Genomic DNA, 18,654 nt, shown 5'->3' with positions numbered 1-18,654 from the left:
CTCCTTTAGAGCGTTAGAAAATACAGCAAACAGCTAAGGTTTTGCTGTTCATTTCTTTACTCATCCATTCCTTTGTTTAGTACATTTCTTTCAATTGCATTTCTTTTTGTGTTATCCAAGAAAAAGATGTGATGATGATGATGATGATGTATCCACACTTCCACAGACTGACTTCTTGACACAGGTGGAAATGAGTGAGGAGTAAACAGGTGTGCTGCTCCTCCTTGTTTTTTTTTCTCTCCACAGTATATCATCTGATAAAATCACATATTCAAATGATAAGTGAGCAGTGATGCACAGAACTGTCTGTACTCTGTACTGACTTATGACTTCAATCCAGAGTTATTCTTGCCTGTTGTGCTTACCTTCAGGGCCGTTCAAAGCCATATCTGTTGTCTTGTGAAGTTTGGGTTAGAACATGCAATTCACAGATCCAGTTGTATTTTAGGAGATTCCGTCTGCAGTCATCCACTGGTAGAACCTGTTTTTGGATTTCCTCTCTGCATATCTCCTTCTATTTTAAGGTACCAGTGGCATTGGGTTGACCGACCTAGTAATCCTGAGAATATGTCCAAACTGGCTGTCAACAAAGAGCGGACCTCAGTCAGAGTACATGGAGCCTACTTCTTTCTCCCTCCCTATCGTTTTCTGTCTCTCTCAGACACTTTACAGGACACTCTTGTCACTTACCTACATATTGTACAGAGTGTGCACTTAGAGGGGGGGGAGAGAAAATGAAAGTGACTACACTCTTTCTTTTCCCAACCCTGCACAGGAAGGTTGCATTTAAAGTATGAAATGTCCTCATTATAACTAACTTTCTTTTTGTTCTGCCATACATTAATCTGTCGTCTGTTCAAGTATGTATTAGTCATATGTTATCTTAACCACTATGCTCCAAAGCCAACCTGAAGGCAGCTGCATATTTTCATGTACTTTTTCCATTGTTGTTCAACTTAAAAATATGAATCCTCAACTAAGTACAATCTATGACTTCAACCAGATTTTAACCCCTGGCTTCACCAGTTGTCTTCTAAACCACTATTAGTTATCTTAACCACTATGCTACAGAGAAACTTCCCATGGCCCGCACATGTGACTCGGAAGACAGCACAACAATTTACTTCCAATGCTGTCAGCTGGTTAGTCCATCCATCCAGACGGACAGACAGAGAGGTAACTTTATCACTACTCCACTGTGTGTCCCCCCATTTAGCCAGTTCTGTTTAATAAATCACTGGTGCCACCCTTTTTGCTCAATGGTCACCATGACACAAGTGTGTAACAGAAGTTAGTGACCCAAAAACAAAATGCTATTGCTAATTTAATCTATTATTCAAAAAATAAAAGTGGAAATATACTCTTCTCCAATTGATAAACTAAGAATTCATTTTAATAATCGCATTTTTAGGCATCTATGGATTTTTAGTTTTCCTACTCACCTCAAGACTGTTTTTTTTTTCTTCTTTCAACTTGTCACACACAGGTGGTCAGGTTTACTGACGCGCATTTGTATGTCTGCAGTCAACAGATGAAGCACATGCCGATTCTCGGCATGCCCTAATTTGATTTCCTGGAGAGGTTCCACTTAATCTCAGTTTAATTTAGTTTAAATAGATGTACTTATCAGCATATATGTCAAGATTATTTGTGTTTGGGAAGAGATTCTCCAAAAATCAGAAGATCTGGATGAGAAGCAGCATTACTGTGTCGGTCTGCAGAAACCATTATTAGGCTCTAATGCAGGAAGTATCTTAATAGCGCTCACTGTAGGCCAAGCTAATGTGGGTGTGAGCTCCCTTGTGCATGTGAGTCTACTTAAATGCATTGTAATGTAATGTAAAAATAAAAAAAACACAGTTGCTTTTGGGGGATGACCGTCATTGTTCATTGCGTCTCACAAGAGGCTTCATAAGGCCATTACTGGATCACTGATAGCTGTATCTCATTCCCCGGATGTTATATTCTGCTATCTTTATCTGGTCTTTTTTTACTTTTCTCAGACGCCTAGCTGATGTTATTGGCTGAACCCCCCAGTTGGCTCTTTGTCAAAGTCATTTCTGAGAGAGACAGAGAGAAAGGTCAACAACACAAGCCATTCACTGCATTTCACATAGATAGTGATGAGAGAGGAAGGGTGAAAAAAAAAGACGCTCACTCTTTCCCAAGCAAGGACTTGACTTCTGCTTTAAAAGAGACGTGTCTCCTCGTCTCATCTTTCACGATGGTCCGGGCCTGGAGAAGTGTTAGAAAAACTGAAGGGAGTGCCCTCACCCTTCTATTCAGTGTGGCCTATTCTTTCATATCTATTTTATGCACCATTTTTAAGTCAGTTTGAACTAGACTAATGAGTATTTTTGGATATTGATAGACACCAAATACTTACCAGTTACATGCATACAGTGAATCAATATTCACAACAAGAAAAATGTATTTGACATTTGAATGCATAGCAGGATAGGTATATATGATGCTTTATAACATCCTCATCATCATCATCCTCATCCTCATCATCATCATCATCATCATCATCATCATCATCATCATCATCATCATCGTCAGACGAGTTCAAAAATCATACATCAAATAAGTCTACTCACCTCCTTGGGCTCTGCTGCCTCAGAAATGTGAAAAACTGTCCTCAAGTTCTCTCAGAGAAACATCGAAGTCATGCTGTGCTCTTGTTATGGAGTGAGTATTTGATATCTCATCCACCACCCTGCAGCAAACACCACTCCATCCTTAACCCCTTCATTGCCACATAGAACAAGAGGTACAGATGAAATCACACCCTGATGTCTGCTTTCTTTGCACAGCTTCCTCAGTGAGTGAATTTAGTGGTAACTATGCCCATTATCAGACTTATGAGTATTGTCCAGGTTTTAAAAGTAGTAACTTTTTTTCATTTAGTTACTATATTGCCAGCAGACACTTTCCATACAGCAAATAATTTCCTACTTTCTATCCAGGAATTTTATGCAAAAATAACTCAGCATATTCTAAAAGGATTAACGATATTTATTTTATCGTATTTTCTTTACCTTTGTTATTAACCTGCAAGTGGTATTGAGATTAAATATCTCTTTACAAGGGAGACCTGGCCAGCATAGTTGCCATACAAAATCATGAACTATTTAAAATGGGCCGATAATGCACAGATAAACAATAAAACAGTTAAACAATGAAAAACAGGGCTGCACAGTGATGTAGTGGTTAGCCCTCTGACCTCATAGGTTGAATGACGGCCGGTCCTGTGAGCCCACAGTCCAGAAAAACAGAATTGTTTGTGATTCTAAATTACCATTAAATGTGATTTTGAGTTTGTGTGACTGTCTCTCTGTGTTTGCCCTGTGATGGCCTGGCAACCTCTTCAAGGTGACCCTGCCTGCATCGACTGTGAGCTGGGATTGATTTGAGAATCGTGGGAAGAAAGAAAGAAAGAAAGAAAGAAAGAAAGAAAGAAAGAAAGAAAGAAAGAAAGAAAGAAAGAAAGACATTCCTCAAGAAAAGCAGTGGAATTCTTCCTTCAAGGTTCTTTATTGCATTTCATCTCCCAAAGCATCCAATCAGATACTAAAATTGTTTGAGTACCACAGTTTCATAACTACATGAAATCTTCCACAACCAGCTGATAAGAATTTTTTCACAGTATTTTTCCAACTGAAAACCCCAGATGATAGCTCTATGTTCAGTCAGGTTGTAAAGCACCAGTCGTGTATTTTTTCATACCAGACCAACCATGAACTCTTTTGGCTGCTGTATTCCTTGGTCGGATATTTTCCGGAGTCGTGTCGAGCAAACAGCGAGAAAGGAAACAAGGTAAAATAGTATTTTATTTAGATGAACACACACTAAGAGTTTGCCCCCAAAGCTCGTAATGTGTTCACTAACTTGTGTTTCCATTGGTTGAATTCCTCAACTAAGATATAGCAGTGCATTTACTTGTAGCGACTTCAGCAATTTACTACATGTGAGGAGTAGTTATCTTTAAACCTGTATGTATTCTGAATATGTTACACAGAAGCTAAAACCTCATCAATGTCTGGTTTGAGTCTCACAGGTTGATTTTTGTTCTTTATCTCACACCCTTGCCGAACAGATTTAGCTCTCTCGCATTACAGCAGCAGTACCACTTAGCTCTTCACATCAGCTGAGAGGACTCAGATGTACTAGTGTGGCCTCAAGCAGCAGGTGTCCCACAGTCCCTGATTTAGCCTGACAGTGTTTGAGATTACAGGGCTAATCCTCTCAGCTCAGGTTATCAGGGTACTTTTAGTGTTGGCTTTAGAGGACTGACTCCAAGTGCTGGACTCATATCATTTTGATTGACTTCTGTATTGTCCAAATTAGTATTTTCTGTCATCTGCCCATTGCTGTGTTCTGCTCTTCTTTCCACTTCTTATAATAATAACTAATGCAAGTAACACTGTAGATGGATAAAGATATAATTAACCAAACCCTCAGTTCATTTCCAGCAGATTTACAGATCATATGGTATGAAACAGCATGTCCTAAAATAATACATTTGTTGGCTGTCTGGACATGGAAGTGTAAAACTATAAAACACTTTAAGCTTAGCGTACTCTAAGTCCTGAAAGTGGGTATTATTGCTTCCCAGTTGACCTACACTGGTGGGTTTGTTGATGCTATCACCATGTCGCTGGCGTCATCGGCTGATTGGCTTACCGTGGGAATGACACTGTCACATAGTTAGAGTACACTGCGTAGATCCATTCATGCTATTCTTAGGGGGAATTCATTGAGAAGAGAAACGGAATGCATGTGCTGTTACCAGATCAGTCATGTCAATGTTTTTAACGTTGGAATGATTATAAAATATTCAGCCACTAGATGGCATATTTTACTTTGTTTAGTTTTGAAGCAGCATTTTATAATTACCGCTATTACTTTCTAATTTTGTGGTATAGGCCTTTTGTAATTAATCTATAGTGATGTATATTATAGAGCTCAATGTTCCTTATCACTATACATATAAATGTATAATTAAATAATGGAGCCCCCACCAAGCTCATCTTTTGTGTGACAGAAAAGTAAGAGTGTTGGCATATTTTTTATTCAAGATTCCTTTCTGCAAGCAAATATAAATAAATAGACGAATCAATAAACAAATGACATTCAAACACAAGCTCACCAGTAAAATGACTGTCTGGTAGTGTCTCGTTAACTGTCTTTACTCACATAGACCTCTGCAACCTACTGTATGGAATCATAGCAAATATTAGTTATTAAAGTCTGTTCAGAGTATGTACATTTTGTGACAACAGCTTAGAAACAGATTGACAGAATTCAGTTCATCATATTTTCAGCCTCCGATGAATAAGATACACAGTATGTACCTATGTTTAGTGATAAGACAAATTCATAGCTTGAGCAAGTCAAACTGAAAATGTAGTGGTTTTACCCATCTCACCTCTCTAGATGGCAATAGAGGACATATAATTTGACGCCCTGGTTCTGTGAAACCTGCTCACAATTCGAAAATTTGACAGCTGTAATTGGAATTTCTGGGGAATTAAACAAATGCAAAGGCAGAAATAACCCCCGGCTCATTTTTGTAGTACCAGCTACTGTTGCTAATTGTCTCTGGATTGATCATGTCTTCCGGAAAAAAGAAAAACAAAAGACTCACAGGTAAAATGTTTCTTGTACACTGTACCTGCCGCATTTACTTATCTGTTATTTAGTTTTGTAAACATGAATATGAAGCGACTGCGCACAAAAGATCCAAGTGGATGCCAAAAACTGTTTATTAATGTATAACGTTGAATTAATTTATCTGGCTTTGTGCCATTCAGGAAATACCTTCTTTTAAACTCTTTGATAGTATATGTAATGCATATTTGATAAAGTGATTGTTCTACTTTGAATTCGGTCTCAAAATAAGTCCAAGAGGTGGTAAATATGTTAAGTGAAGAGAAGCGCACTATCTTGGCCCTGTTCATCGTTGAGTGAGCTTGCATGTGAAAGTCTTGATGAGTGCGTTCTTGGAGCAGATGCTGGGATGCTCTCATAGAAATGTTTAACCGGAACCCCTGGCATCAGCGTCATTGTGTCCTCGACTCTCTCCCATTGAATACAGATGGAGCTAATGCTTCAGCCTCTTCTGGTGGCTTTAGGGCTGCTCTGTGATGTGGAGTGAGCCAACAAATATGAGCTGAACCTCGCAGGAATGCGCCTGGCACCCTGTCTGCACTGTATTTCTAAAGGGTTGGGGGGGGTCTTGAGATGGGAAATTTAGTGAGAGGAGCGGAGCTCTAATGAGAACCTGTAATCACTTAACAGAGACCAGGTGCTCCGTGTCTTGTTGCAGCAATGTGTCCCAGACAACAGAGGCACTTTCATTTTGCAAGAGTAAAGAGAATCTGAAAAAGGAGTTGATTTTGTATGCAAAATGTTTATTGAATGACATTGTTATTGCTTCAACACAAATAAAATAGAACCATTTACAAATATATAATATATAACTATAAAACAGATACCTTATGACCACAGTTTGTAAAAGAATAATGACAAATCGCTACAATATCCATATATATTTCTTCCTGTACAAAAATAGCTCTATCTGAATAAGTATTTTAATGTAACTTCTATATAATATTTAAATAAAAGAACTCATATATACATATACCTGCAATAAAAAAAAAATATAGATTGCACATGTTTTTGTACAAACAATAACATTTTCAAGTATAATTCAATCCATTGCGGATTGGCACATTTCTCACAGAATTAAAGGCATTTTCCCTTATACAGTGTCCAAAACTTAATACAAACGGAGAGCTTCGGAGCTCTGTAGCCTATCTTCCTGTTTGGCATTGTGATGAAGATGTGTTTTCCTGATGATTCATTTGACATAAAGTCCAAATGGAAAAGTGCAGACAAGTACTGACAGTTTAATGGAACGTGGTGTATAATCCTCAGAGGATAGCACTTATCAAAGTCCTGGTCTTGAGGAGTAACTGTGTAAAGTCCAAGAATGTTAGAAGAAAGTTCCCTCTTCACACCAGAGGATGTTTCCACATTGCCAAGTATTAGCACTCGTCTTTTCTCTCTGCCGAGCAGCGAGCAGCACCTGCAGTTTTGCGCCACGCCGTGCCATCCAGTGTCTGTAAGCCCGCTGCAGTTTGTTTGCAGCCTCCACCTTGCCCAGGCGCCGCCAGTTTCCGAGACTTGCTCTGACTGTCCCCAATCCTGGAACAAATGAGGTGGAGAGTACTTGGCAGGAGTCTGAGGCATTTCAAGAATTTCAGAACAGAGCAGAGATGACACTAACTCTGAGTTACTCCCCTTGCTTTTGTTCCCAGCTCTTCTCGCAACGTCCCGCTCATGTCCGTCTGAGGAGAGCCTCAAGCTTGTGAACTTGCGAGTCAGTCGTGCTCCACGCGGGCCTCAGCCTGCCCTGCTCTAACCTCAGTGTGACTCTGCGCTCTGGGAGAGACCGACGCCTCCGTCCGTATCCCTGCGGGCTGATCTTGGCAACAGGGGCGATCCCTTCCTTAAACTTGTTATTGAGCTGATGCAGACGGTGTGCCAGGTCGTGCACAGTGCAGGTGCCCAGTGAACAGCCTTGCCGTCTTGACTGGTTGCCTGAATTTTTTGACCTCTTGGTTCGGATATTGATGTCAGTGCTGAAGGACAAACAAAAGGAGACATTAATTCAGACTGCTCATTTTTGAATTACTAAAAGATAAATTTGCGCTTCTTGTGAAATGATAAAAGCCTTATTATAACAATAGAGACTGAAAATCAGAATGTTGCATGAATAATGTCTTACCTGGAATGTGGCAGCAAAGTATCCCTGATGTCCTCTGGTCTGACAAACTGCTCAGACTCTGCAGTCTTCTCTACTGATACACTGTCAAGATCCCGTCTCAATCTGCTCCCGAGCCATATGCTGAGCCTAGGAGGAAGAAAAAAGGTCCATTAATCTCGGGCAGATAATTCAAGAGACAGGCAACCGCTGAGACAGACTCAACAGGCTGTTAAATGATTATTAAATTAATTACCCACTTAACTCACCTTTTTTTCAACTGGGGATTTACTTCCAGTTCCACACAGTGTGCTACTGTTGCCAGGATGCAGCAATAGAGGAAAGAATGGAACAGCATCTTCATTTTGACTCCTGAGAAGAGCAGAGAAAACATTTGACAGTTAGTCATTTGAGCTCAAAAGTAATATTTAACCACAAGAACATTCTACAGTCCCTCTTTGCATGTAAAACTCGTGCATACTGTAATCCTATGAGTGTCACACTTGTGCTTTACACAAGAGTACAAAAGCCAAGTCATTTGCACATATTATTCATTTATTTAAAAAGTTAAGCTAAGGTCAGATTTTCCACGGTTAAGTAAACCTTCAACCATGCTTTGGACCCCTGGCCAGCAATGTGAAGGACAGAGTCTACCAATGAGGGGTCCAAAATAAGCTCAGCTCACATGTCAAACAAAAAACTAAAATGTTTCTCAATTCAGTTCCCTGATTTCCTAGAATACAACTTAGCAATGCTACCTGCAACAAACAAGCAGTATCTGATGTGTTGCTTTTGTTAGATGCATCACACCAGTTCTTTCACAGACGCACAAGGTAAGAGCTGAACTGCTTATATAACCACACAGATAACCTGTCCTTCTCTCTACACTCGTGCCCTGACCTCAAAAAAGCAAGGATAAATCCATCAGCCATGAGCAAAGCAAATCACAGCCATGTGCTTTTAAAAGGAAATTGCACATACCTATTGTTCTCTCACAATCCCTTAGAAAACGTGTGTTCCTCTTGTTGAATCAGCTGTAAAGAGTACTCCACTGGTTTCTTGAAATTGCCACTGGTTCTGTGAGGCAGCTGTGTCACCCTGCTAATAGTTCCTACACATCGGACAGGGAGCCTTTATACTGGAGGTGGGAGGGACTCATTGACTGACACACACAGTCTCTCATCCTTTTCCCCCACCCCAACCAGTGCAACACTGCTGCGCTATTGCTCATGTAGTGCAACAAGTCAAATGATCAAGAAAGGAAATTCTAAAGTGATTGTTCAAGCAAAGTTTTGGAATTAAAATAATTTCTTCATCAAAGCTAGTAGTACTATCACTACCATTACATCAACTTTAAAAAAAATAAAAAATAAATATATATATATATATATATATATATATATATATATATATATATATATATATATAAAATAAGATTTATCCTCAAAAATTCACGTTTATCGGTGTATTTATAATAGAAACAAGTATATAGTCAACACTTTCATAAGTCAAACGCACTCTCACTAAGAAGATGATACGTTCATTTGAGCTGAGTCCTTTCTGTAGGCGTGGTAGAAATCTAAATAATCACAAAAGACACCATTCATCTTTTAGTATTCGATCTTCAGTGGCAGTTAGTCATATTCTTCTTTTAGTCAACCTGGGTAATTGTATGAAATAAAATTTGAAGAATGTCTCCACAGTCGGCTTTCCAGGGCACTCCCCGTCACAGTGAAGTTCCATGTCAGCTTGAAAATGAACTGGATGATGAATCGGAGATGTGGAATGAGACAAGCATTGAGTAACTGACTGATAAGTAAGTATGCCCAACTGTAAACACAATATGCTCAATGTATTTGTTTGTACAAAGCAAATATTTGACCCTGGACCTACCATGTCATTTATTTTCATATTGGAATGAATGTGAAATGGAATTTTACAATTATCCTCTGTCAGAAAATGAACTTGAGCAACAATCCATGACGTACAAACAATATTGACTGAGACATTTTAAAAATAAATCTGTCAATTTGTTGCTCTTTTAATGTATAAGTATACTGACTTCACGTTTTCAACTTTGGAATGAACTCACAAAGCTTTTAAAGGATGGTCGGTCTAGCCATTAAGTCTGCCCATGTGTGTTTCCCAATATATCACACCAAGTCAAGTCAAGTCCTTTATTCATCACACAGAACAATTCTTCATGGTATAATGTGCAGTGAAATGTTTTAACCTGTTCTGCACTGAAACAACAGTTTCAACCATGTCAATCTAGACACGTATGTACCACTTTTTATATGAGCACATGTTAAAAAAAACTAAACAAATGACTGGAACAGTGTTTAAAAAAAATAATAGCATTAGAAATAATCAGCTTTCATTTATTACAGTCTTCGTGTCACTGACACACAGCCTAAGAATGACTTTAACTGTCTTTTTGTTGTTGTAACGTATTGCTCATAAACACTGAGTGTGTGGATTCTGGAAAATTAACACAATGCTGTAAATACTGGCAGGAACAAAACACAATTCTCTTATCATCAAAGGAATTCCAGTTTTGGTGAAAGCTTGTAAGGTGGTATAAATGATGCTTTCCATTCTGATGTTTGTTTCAGTTTCAAGTAACATAGGAAACAGGGTCCCTTTGGTTGTTACAAGATAGTTTTTTAGTCATTCATTACTGTTTACATTCCACTGTGGCATATTAGTGTCCTTTTAGCCATATCCTATGATTATTAGATTTGTGTCTACATTATGCAACCTAATTCCAGCTGTAGAGTCATATTTCAATCTAAAAAAAATATATAAATGGTAAACACATGTGCAGTAAACCAGCAAAAGTTTTGTAAGCAGTTTGTAATGATAATTGCCTCCAGTGGACAAGTAATCCAAGCACCAGGGCTAACAACAAGAGATGGTGCAATAAAGACAACAAATTTCTGCTGTTGCAGTTTCAGTCCTTATATAGAAATCCTCTGTTTGTCCTCTGTGAAGTCGCTGTAGCAACATGACTGACAGTTTTACCGTATAATTTATGTTACGAGCAGGTACAAATGTCAGGAAACCATATCACAACTGCCAGAAAAAACAGGCTCCCGAAAGGGATCCCCAAAGGCACAAATTTGTGAGATGATTCATAACCATAGCATGATGAACTTATAAATGCCTGGTAGTAAAGGTCCCATGACTTTCTCAACATCCTTGTGAGAAACACAATATACAAATGCATGGTGTGTGTCTTCCTATGTTGGCATGGGTTCAACTCTTTGTATTTCTTTTACGAGCAAACGAACCTAATAACTGGGAAATTAGAAAAAACATTGAAAACCCTGATGAAGAGGGAGAGAAAGTACAGAGGAAATCCTTCGGTGTGTTCCTGCTATTGTCGACAGCTTGTTTGCCTGTCTCCCAGATATGAGCCTGAGGACTGATCTCCACGTGCTATAACCCCGTGACAGCCTTTTACGCTTGAATATTTTCAGTATTTTCATTGACGACAGATTATTCCCACAGTGCACATACAACCACAAGTATATTAAGACATTTTCAATAAAAAAATGAGAGGTATTGTTGAGAAAAAAAAAAATAAATACACTTTTCCTATCAAAGAGGCAACAGCAGGCACGACTTTGATAACACTATGTTCAAATCTCTAACTGATCGACTGTAAGATAGACACATATCACAAATACACTTATTTCCTGTGTGTTTATTTTTCTGACATTAATTTGTTGTTTCTCTGTGATCTTTGTCATGTGTGGCCAACAAGTTCAGGGAAATTTAAGGCTGAAATCACATCTTATAACAGGTTTCCCATAGTTTCTCACAGTTAAACTAACATAGACTGTTCTTTTCATGATGTGTCTGCCCGCGATATAAAAAGGGTCCTGTGCTTTTGGGCCAAAAAGAGGCTCTTGTTGGGACACAGTGCTTTATTTGTAAACTGGAGGGCCCACGCCCATGGACGGATCCCGCTCCTGCACGCACGCGCAGTGACACTCCTTCTGTCAAACATGGCTGTGCTTTGGAAGAAGGAAAAATGCTGAATTGTGTTGGTATATCTCGGGAAAAGCAGCAAACATGGCTAGATTGGCTGACTATTTTATTGTCGTGGGATACGATCAGGAGAAAGCCGGTAAGTTGGGCGCACGGCGGCTCACAGATCGGAGCAGAAAGGTTTGCGTCCAGGCCGTCAGTCTGTGTGATGATGTTGGTGCTAGGATAGCGTTAGCTCCACGTTAGCCACGCGGCTAACCTGCTGGCGAGCCTGGAAACACTTTCTTTTTCGCCCCCATAAACCGACCAGATGCCTGATTATCTCCTCGCGGACTCGTGTTTCCAGAGAAGGCACGCGGCTGGCGCGCGGCTCGCCGGCGCGTTGTTTACGGACGACGCGCCTCGTCTTCAATTAAATTGTCAGTTTTGATGGGTTAAAAATCTGTCACATCCTGTCCCTGTTGATGGGGCTCCTGTTGAACGCTGCTCTCGTTTAGTCAATTAACACCAATCCTCGCTCCTCCTTTTGTCATATTTGCGTGCTGACTCTAAACTCGGTTAAAATTGGTTTTGGGTGAAAACAACCATGTTTTTTTTTCTTTCTTCTTTTCTTGTCGCTGAATGTTTGACAACTGGGGTCTTGTAATTCACGGTCCCACGGGCTCTTGTTTTGGATCTATTTTTGCACTTTGCAGGCACACTTTATAGAGTTGTATTTATTTGTGTCGGAAGAGCGCTGGACCTCTTCGTGATGGGCGTAACGTCATCCAGCTGTGCGCCTCTGTCTCGGCTCCTCTGCTGCTGGGCTGTGTGGGGACAGGAAACTGCTCACTGACATGTTGTGCCTCGGATCCAGCCTCAAATTCTTTTCTTCCGAGGCAGGAAACCGCTTTGCACACATATCCAAGCATTTATAGATAAGTTGGAGAAAACATTTTTTATTTTATTTTTTTTAGTTGCCATTGCAATGGGCTCCAGGGTCTCACTTTTTAAAGCAGTCAGACCTCATCAGTTCACTTTAAGTCTGCGGTTTTCAGCATCCTTTTGAGTATGCGGCCGACTAAGAAGCCTGGAAGCAGTAAAACCTATTTGGCTTATCTGCTGCAAGGGGACAAATAAAAGTCCCCCGAGCCTCTTATTGTGGCATCCATCCAGCACCATGTGTGTTAACGAAGAGCCAAACCAGCTGAATCCTCTTAGTCGCCATAGTGTATGATGCACAATAGGTAAACAGTGTTGTCCATCAGCTCTGTGCATCTCATCACCAAACTGATTAATGAATATTTTGTGCTTCAGGGATAAAATGTTCCTGGCGGGCCCCAGGAAAGTCTAAATAGATTCACATTCAGAGCGTCTTACCACAAGAAGACGCGATAACCACAAGCTTAGTTCTTCTTTTTTTTTCGCCCCCTCTGCTGGCTGCTGATGCTGATGTTGATTGTAGAGAGACCAAGAAATTAAAGCTTGCAATCCCAGATTATGGTTGAATTGGGATGTTCTGACAATTTTATCTACATGTAAGCCTCTCTGGGGGATACAACGGATGCTCAGATCCGGAGGAACTTATATTGTCAGATTTAATTTTGCTTTGTTGCGTTTAATGCAGCATCTCAGTTGTAGGTTTGGGCTGCAGCCTGGCTAAAGTTTGATGTAATGAAAAAAATTCTTTCAAGTTTTGAAAAATGTTAAAACAGGTATTGTAAAATAATTCTTATGTCCTCATACAGAGCATTGTCTCAGTTCATCGAAGGCACAACAATGTACAGTAGGTCGTCTAGACAACAGATTTCTCCAGTCCACACTGCTCATTAATTCAAAGCAGGAATCTGTTCACGGGTCGTCACCAGGCATACCTTCTGTGCCCTGCTGGCTTTCGCTCCCTTGGCTTGACCCGCTTCTCATCGTTAGATTACGGGATGGATCTGTTGGAAACAACATTAAGCATGCAATCTGTTTAGGAATAGGCTCGGTTCCAGTTTGTAGTAAATTACAGTCGCTCAGTAACGGCTGATTTAACCCCCGTGAATTCTGAATTAGTGATCTGAAATCTGGAAACGATAGTGCCATTGTCCGATTTGAATGCAGAGCCTTGCAATAAAAAGAAGACATTTCTCGATTAAGTGTGATAAATTATCGCGGTATGGTGTTCTTAGTGATGACGGCGAGTATTAACGTGGATTGAAGTTATAATACAATGAAGTTTGAACTATCCGACCATCTATTATAGATAGACTGACAGATTGTTGATTCTTTTTCTATCAGGAATGTCTCCTTCAAAATGCATGACCCACTTTCATTGATTTAACATTACTTCACTCCTTCCTTTGTCTCTTGGGAATAATTATACATCCAGATTATATTTCTTCAGGAGAGACGTTTGTTATATTTTCTTTGTGACCTATTTAGAATAATTTATGGAAAGTCACATATCCAATGGGTCAGACCTTCCACTAGGTGCACCAGACTGAAATGATTAACAACCTGGAAATAAGGCAACTTCTGATAGTTTATAGTTGATGGTTAAACATGATATTGGTGCACTGTTCATCGTTTAGTAGCTTCACATATGTGAGCAGTGGGCCGGTATGACATGAAGGAACATGACCTTATGGTGCAATTCCTCTATTAGAAATCTGACCAGCCTCCCTGGGGGGCAATGCAACGAGCCACAAATGTTGGATTGATTTTCATGCATAATGTTGGAATGTGAAAATGTAGTTTCTGTTGGATGTATTCTGTGTATGCCTTTTGCAGTACGATCCCTGTTCTTCTTTCCTGGCGAGCATTCCTATACGGTCTGGCGTGCCGCTCACAATGAATTTCACTTTGCCAAGTAGAAAAGAGGAATTTGCCCAGCTGCTTCTCCCAAGCAGTTCATTGGATGAATATCAGCACTCCTTATTGAATCAAAATGCGTTTGGAACATATTTCACAGACGCCGTGCCCAATTTTTTTTACTCTGTGTGACTTTTACGGTCTGGATTATCTGGTCTGAAGTCTGGACTCTGGGAATGACTTATGTAACAAAGCATGTTCCTGCAAAATAAAAAGATCAAAAAAAACTTAGAGGAGCAAAATATTTCCATCTGCCGACATCTTCGGGCTGCATAAATCTGCAACGTGTCACTCAATGAGTACATCACCATTGAGATGCAAGTATGAAAGCTTTATTTGTGGTCTAATTTTCAACTTTGGCGTTCTGGTCATACATCTCGTTGAAGCATTACTTCAGTTGTAAAAACAAGTCAATTTCACTTTCACCCGCTCAAACTTTCACAAACAGACTGTCTGTTGCAACTTTCCCAGAGAGTCTTTGTTTTTCTGCTGGATATTTTGGCACCTCTACAACAATGTGTACTGGCGGAAAAAACCCCCACCATATTTTACTCTTTAAAAAAACAAAACAAAACAGAAATTAGCATGGGTGCTTCTGGGGCTCCATGTTTTTGACTGCCATTTGTTTGCACTTATTTTGACCTGTTTGAATTACTATGGAAACAGCCAATGATAAAGCTGCTGGGGTTTGTTTTAATGATTGTCTCCCTTAAAGGAGACATATCATGCTTTTAAATCCTTCCTTTTTACATATAAATCATACAGTTGTGGTCTATACAACGCGAAACTGCAATGCTTGGGTCTGAATTCCTCATTATTATAGCTCCACAGGCCCCTTTTCAACCCCTTTTCTGATGCGCTTCTGAGAGCAACTCGTTTTGGGGCGGTCTCTTCAAATGCAAATGACACACTTCATACCCCTCCTCCTCTCCAGGTTGCAGAGGTGACACTCGGTTCAACGTCACCCTGTTCGGCCATCTTTGTAGTTTGATAGAACAGATACAATTATCTAGCGGCGCAGAAACTTTATATTCACACATTATTAACAAAATGTCAACAACGGAAGATTTGTCCATCCAGCCATACATGTTGGAGCCAGAGTCGGACCCGGCGGAGCGAGATGAAAATGACGATGATGCACCTACAGAACAACGTCTTCATATGGATGTAACGCAATGGTGTGTTACTATATTTACACTAACTTCTCCATCCATGCCCACTACTACAATACTGCCTGTATTACAACGACTATTTAACACAGAAGTTACATTATAATCTAAAACGAGCACACAGCGCTAACATATGAAGACGGTGCAACTGCTAATGCTAACAAAACAATGACAGGGACGTCTTATCATCACACTTTTTAGCGTTATATACAGCTTACCGAAGTGCTCTGTTCGTCGTCTCCATAGATAGAAGGAACTGACCGCTCAATCAGACGAAGTCTTTCGGCAAATCCTTCTTTATACTGGCGGAGGTTGCTGAAGCAGTCGTCCTTAAAGTGATTCGCGCACACAAAAATGACCTTACCCACAGATGTGGGTACATTTCTGTGAAAAATAAAACTCAACCAGGCACTTCGAAAAGGTTCTGATGCTGGGAGACGGTGTAACGAAGCTTGTGGGTTACTACATCCAACAACCGAACATTTCCACTTATCCTCTCGTAACTTCGGTTGGACTACAAAATCGCAGCGAGAAACAAAAATGGCGGATTGCTCGAAATGTCGATGTCCTAATTTGGCAGTTCCGCTGAGAATACTGTGACGTCATTGTTCAAAAAACGTAATAGAGAATAGAAAAATCGAAACCGATCGCAAAATATGACCAAAACAGAATATAAAGATATCAACGGAGCACCTGAAGAGACTACTTTGAACTTTTCTGTACTTCTAAACACTCTAAATATACAACAAAATGCATTTAAGGGCTAAAAAAGTGGATTTAGCATGATATGTCCCCTTTAACTGGTTTGCTGAACTCCGTCATTAGACCACTTGTTGCCTTTTATTCTCGGCCATAAAGTCGTTTTTTAAGCTCGTGTTGGTCTGCACCAGTCGGGCTTCATCGTTTCATTCACCAGATCCTTTTTTATTGGTTTCAAGTCCTGTTTGACGCACATTCACACGTCTGGTGGATTCTGACAAACCCTTCACCGTGAAAACAGTGTTTTCATTGTTCCTGCACAGGTTGGACGTATGTTACAAACTATTTAGTTTTTTTTTCATGTACCAATTTCACCAACTGGAACAGGATATTCTAATGGCCAATATACAGAATGAGCTTATTCTCTTCATTTATTCAATTTCAGCGGAAAGACACCAGAAACCCAGGCCAGACAGCAACATGTTGCTCAAGATCTCACTCTCAGACTGCATCCAAACACCCTTTTATGTTTACAAATTCTCCCAGCCTTTCTCAGAAATTTGTTGCATAAACAAAAGTCCAAAAAACGATCAACTTCTGATCAGTTTCAACCTTATCAACGTGTTAATTAATGCTAAGGGGATGGCTGACAGCCGTTTGTACACTTGCTCTTGGTGTTGAGCAGCTGCAACAATTGATTTCATGTTTCAAGGTGCCACGTCTGGGAAGTGTTGCCATGTGTTGTTGTTGATTTTCTTACTCATTAGCTCTTCAAGTTCAGTCAAGTTGTGAAGTCTGTTTTCTTTTACATAGGCACATTTTGACATGGGTGACGCTTCTGCGCTCGCGGGATAATCTTAAGCAAAATTTTATGTGATGGCAAACGCATCACCCAACTCTTCGCCTATTTTGTTGTGAAACTCTCAAGCAGTACATACTTCGCCTCTTGAGAAGTCGTCATTTATGGCAGAATGTGCTGGTCTTCCTATATTTTCCACAACAAAATATATGAATGTGTTTGGATTTTGGGAGCAAGCAGAAGTACTGGGAGAACACCGGAAGAGCACTCTTACAGGCACAGGTACAACATGGAAACTCCACAATGAGATATCTCAAAATCAACCCCGGATAATCGTACTTGGAGATGATGTTACCCACTATCCCATTGTGTCACCAATATTTTTGTCCGTCAGATGGTAATCATGTGCTTGCAAATATCTGGATCACTGGTTTCACATTTCAGTGTGTTAGTTTTACTTCCCATTGCTAATTTGTATGACTTAACGTTGATAAAGTAACGTAAGGAACCATTTTAAATGAGCAGTCTTTGCTGATGCACATTCGACTTTTCCTATTTAACGAGATCCAGAGTGACTTTCACTTGGACCTGTTCATATTCGTCCCATGGCTCTGAAATGGCTGCAGGAATTTATCAGAAAAAGGAGACTTTCATGCATCCTGAAAGTCAATCCTTATATTATTTCAGGTCCAACAGGCTGCTTGTGTTTAACATAGGGGTTCACATTGTTACGGTTTCTTTCAGCAAGATGGCAGATGTTTTGCTTCTGTTTTACATCTCGAGTTTTCCTGCATTGATTGTTTTCCTTTGAGCTCCACGTTTGGCAGCTTTTCGCTTGGATTCAAACTCTGTGGTGAGAGGCAGTCCGACCACAATGGAGGAGTTCCTTCCTCTCTGTTAAGAGTTCAGCAGTGATATGCAGGGAAACTCCACTGGCTACTGTTTGCCTGGTCACAGTCTGTTGATAAGGTGTTATACAAGTAGTGTGGACATGCAAATTACACTGAAGTTCATGGGAGGAATCATTTTTAGCCATCATGTAAATACATCATGGCAGATTGAAAAGGTTTGTATGATACAGCTGGAGCAACATTAGGTCATCTTCTCTACAACGAGATGACATTTTCTTTAATCTGATGACATATGAAGGCTCTATGACTACTATATTTTTGAAACGGATACATTCGACTTGCACGAACTCTGTGGCGATGCTCTCAACTCAGATCGGTCTGAAATGATTTCACATAAGAAGTACATGGAATAGATGTAACCAGTGGCCGTCTACCAAAGTGCATCAGTTTGATTGTTTTAAAGCCTGTAATTTTTTGTTTTTGCCTTTGATGAACTGCCTGCCACCGCAAACAAGTTCGACTGGGGCTCACTGG

General features: G+C 40.0%; 2 protein-coding genes across 4 annotated transcripts in view; one reads left to right on the top strand and one right to left on the bottom strand.

The window, feature by feature from the left end:
* Nucleotides 1-6,397: 6,397 nt before the first annotated feature.
* adma (adrenomedullin a) lies at nt 6,398-8,880 on the bottom strand. 2 transcript variants are annotated; one of them, XR_013936571.1, is made up of 5 exons: nt 8,753-8,880; nt 8,041-8,143; nt 7,796-7,921; nt 7,295-7,649; nt 6,404-7,212 (listed from the first exon to the last, which is right to left on the bottom strand). XR_013936571.1 is itself a non-coding variant. In XM_080493494.1 (4 exons), the coding sequence occupies exons 2-4, from the start codon at nt 8,133-8,135 to the stop codon at nt 7,346-7,348; spliced, it is 525 nt and encodes a 174-aa protein (XP_080349620.1). In that variant the 5' UTR covers nt 8,136-8,143; nt 8,753-8,880; the 3' UTR covers nt 6,398-7,345. The 2 variants fall into 2 exon arrangements, 1 of the variants encoding a protein (XP_080349620.1); XM_080493494.1 differs by having other exon boundaries at nt 6,398-7,649.
* A 2,872-nt stretch (nt 8,881-11,752) lies between these two features.
* sbf2 (SET binding factor 2) overlaps nt 11,753-18,654 on the top strand; it is a 100,184-nt gene continuing 93,282 nt past the window's right edge. For both annotated transcript variants that reach the window (XM_080493379.1, XM_080493378.1), the window contains exon 1: nt 11,753-11,906. In XM_080493379.1, coding sequence (XP_080349505.1) covers nt 11,852-11,906 — 55 coding nt within the window. In that variant the 5' untranslated portion in view covers nt 11,753-11,851. The remainder of the gene's footprint in view (nt 11,907-18,654) is intronic.

Source organism: Lipophrys pholis (assembly GCF_963383615.2).
Source record: "Lipophrys pholis genome assembly, chromosome: 2".
Lineage (NCBI taxonomy): Eukaryota > Metazoa > Chordata > Actinopteri > Blenniiformes > Blenniidae > Lipophrys > Lipophrys pholis.
The sequence above is the reverse complement of the archived record's forward strand: the minus strand, read 5'-3'. Positions and strand labels throughout refer to the sequence as shown.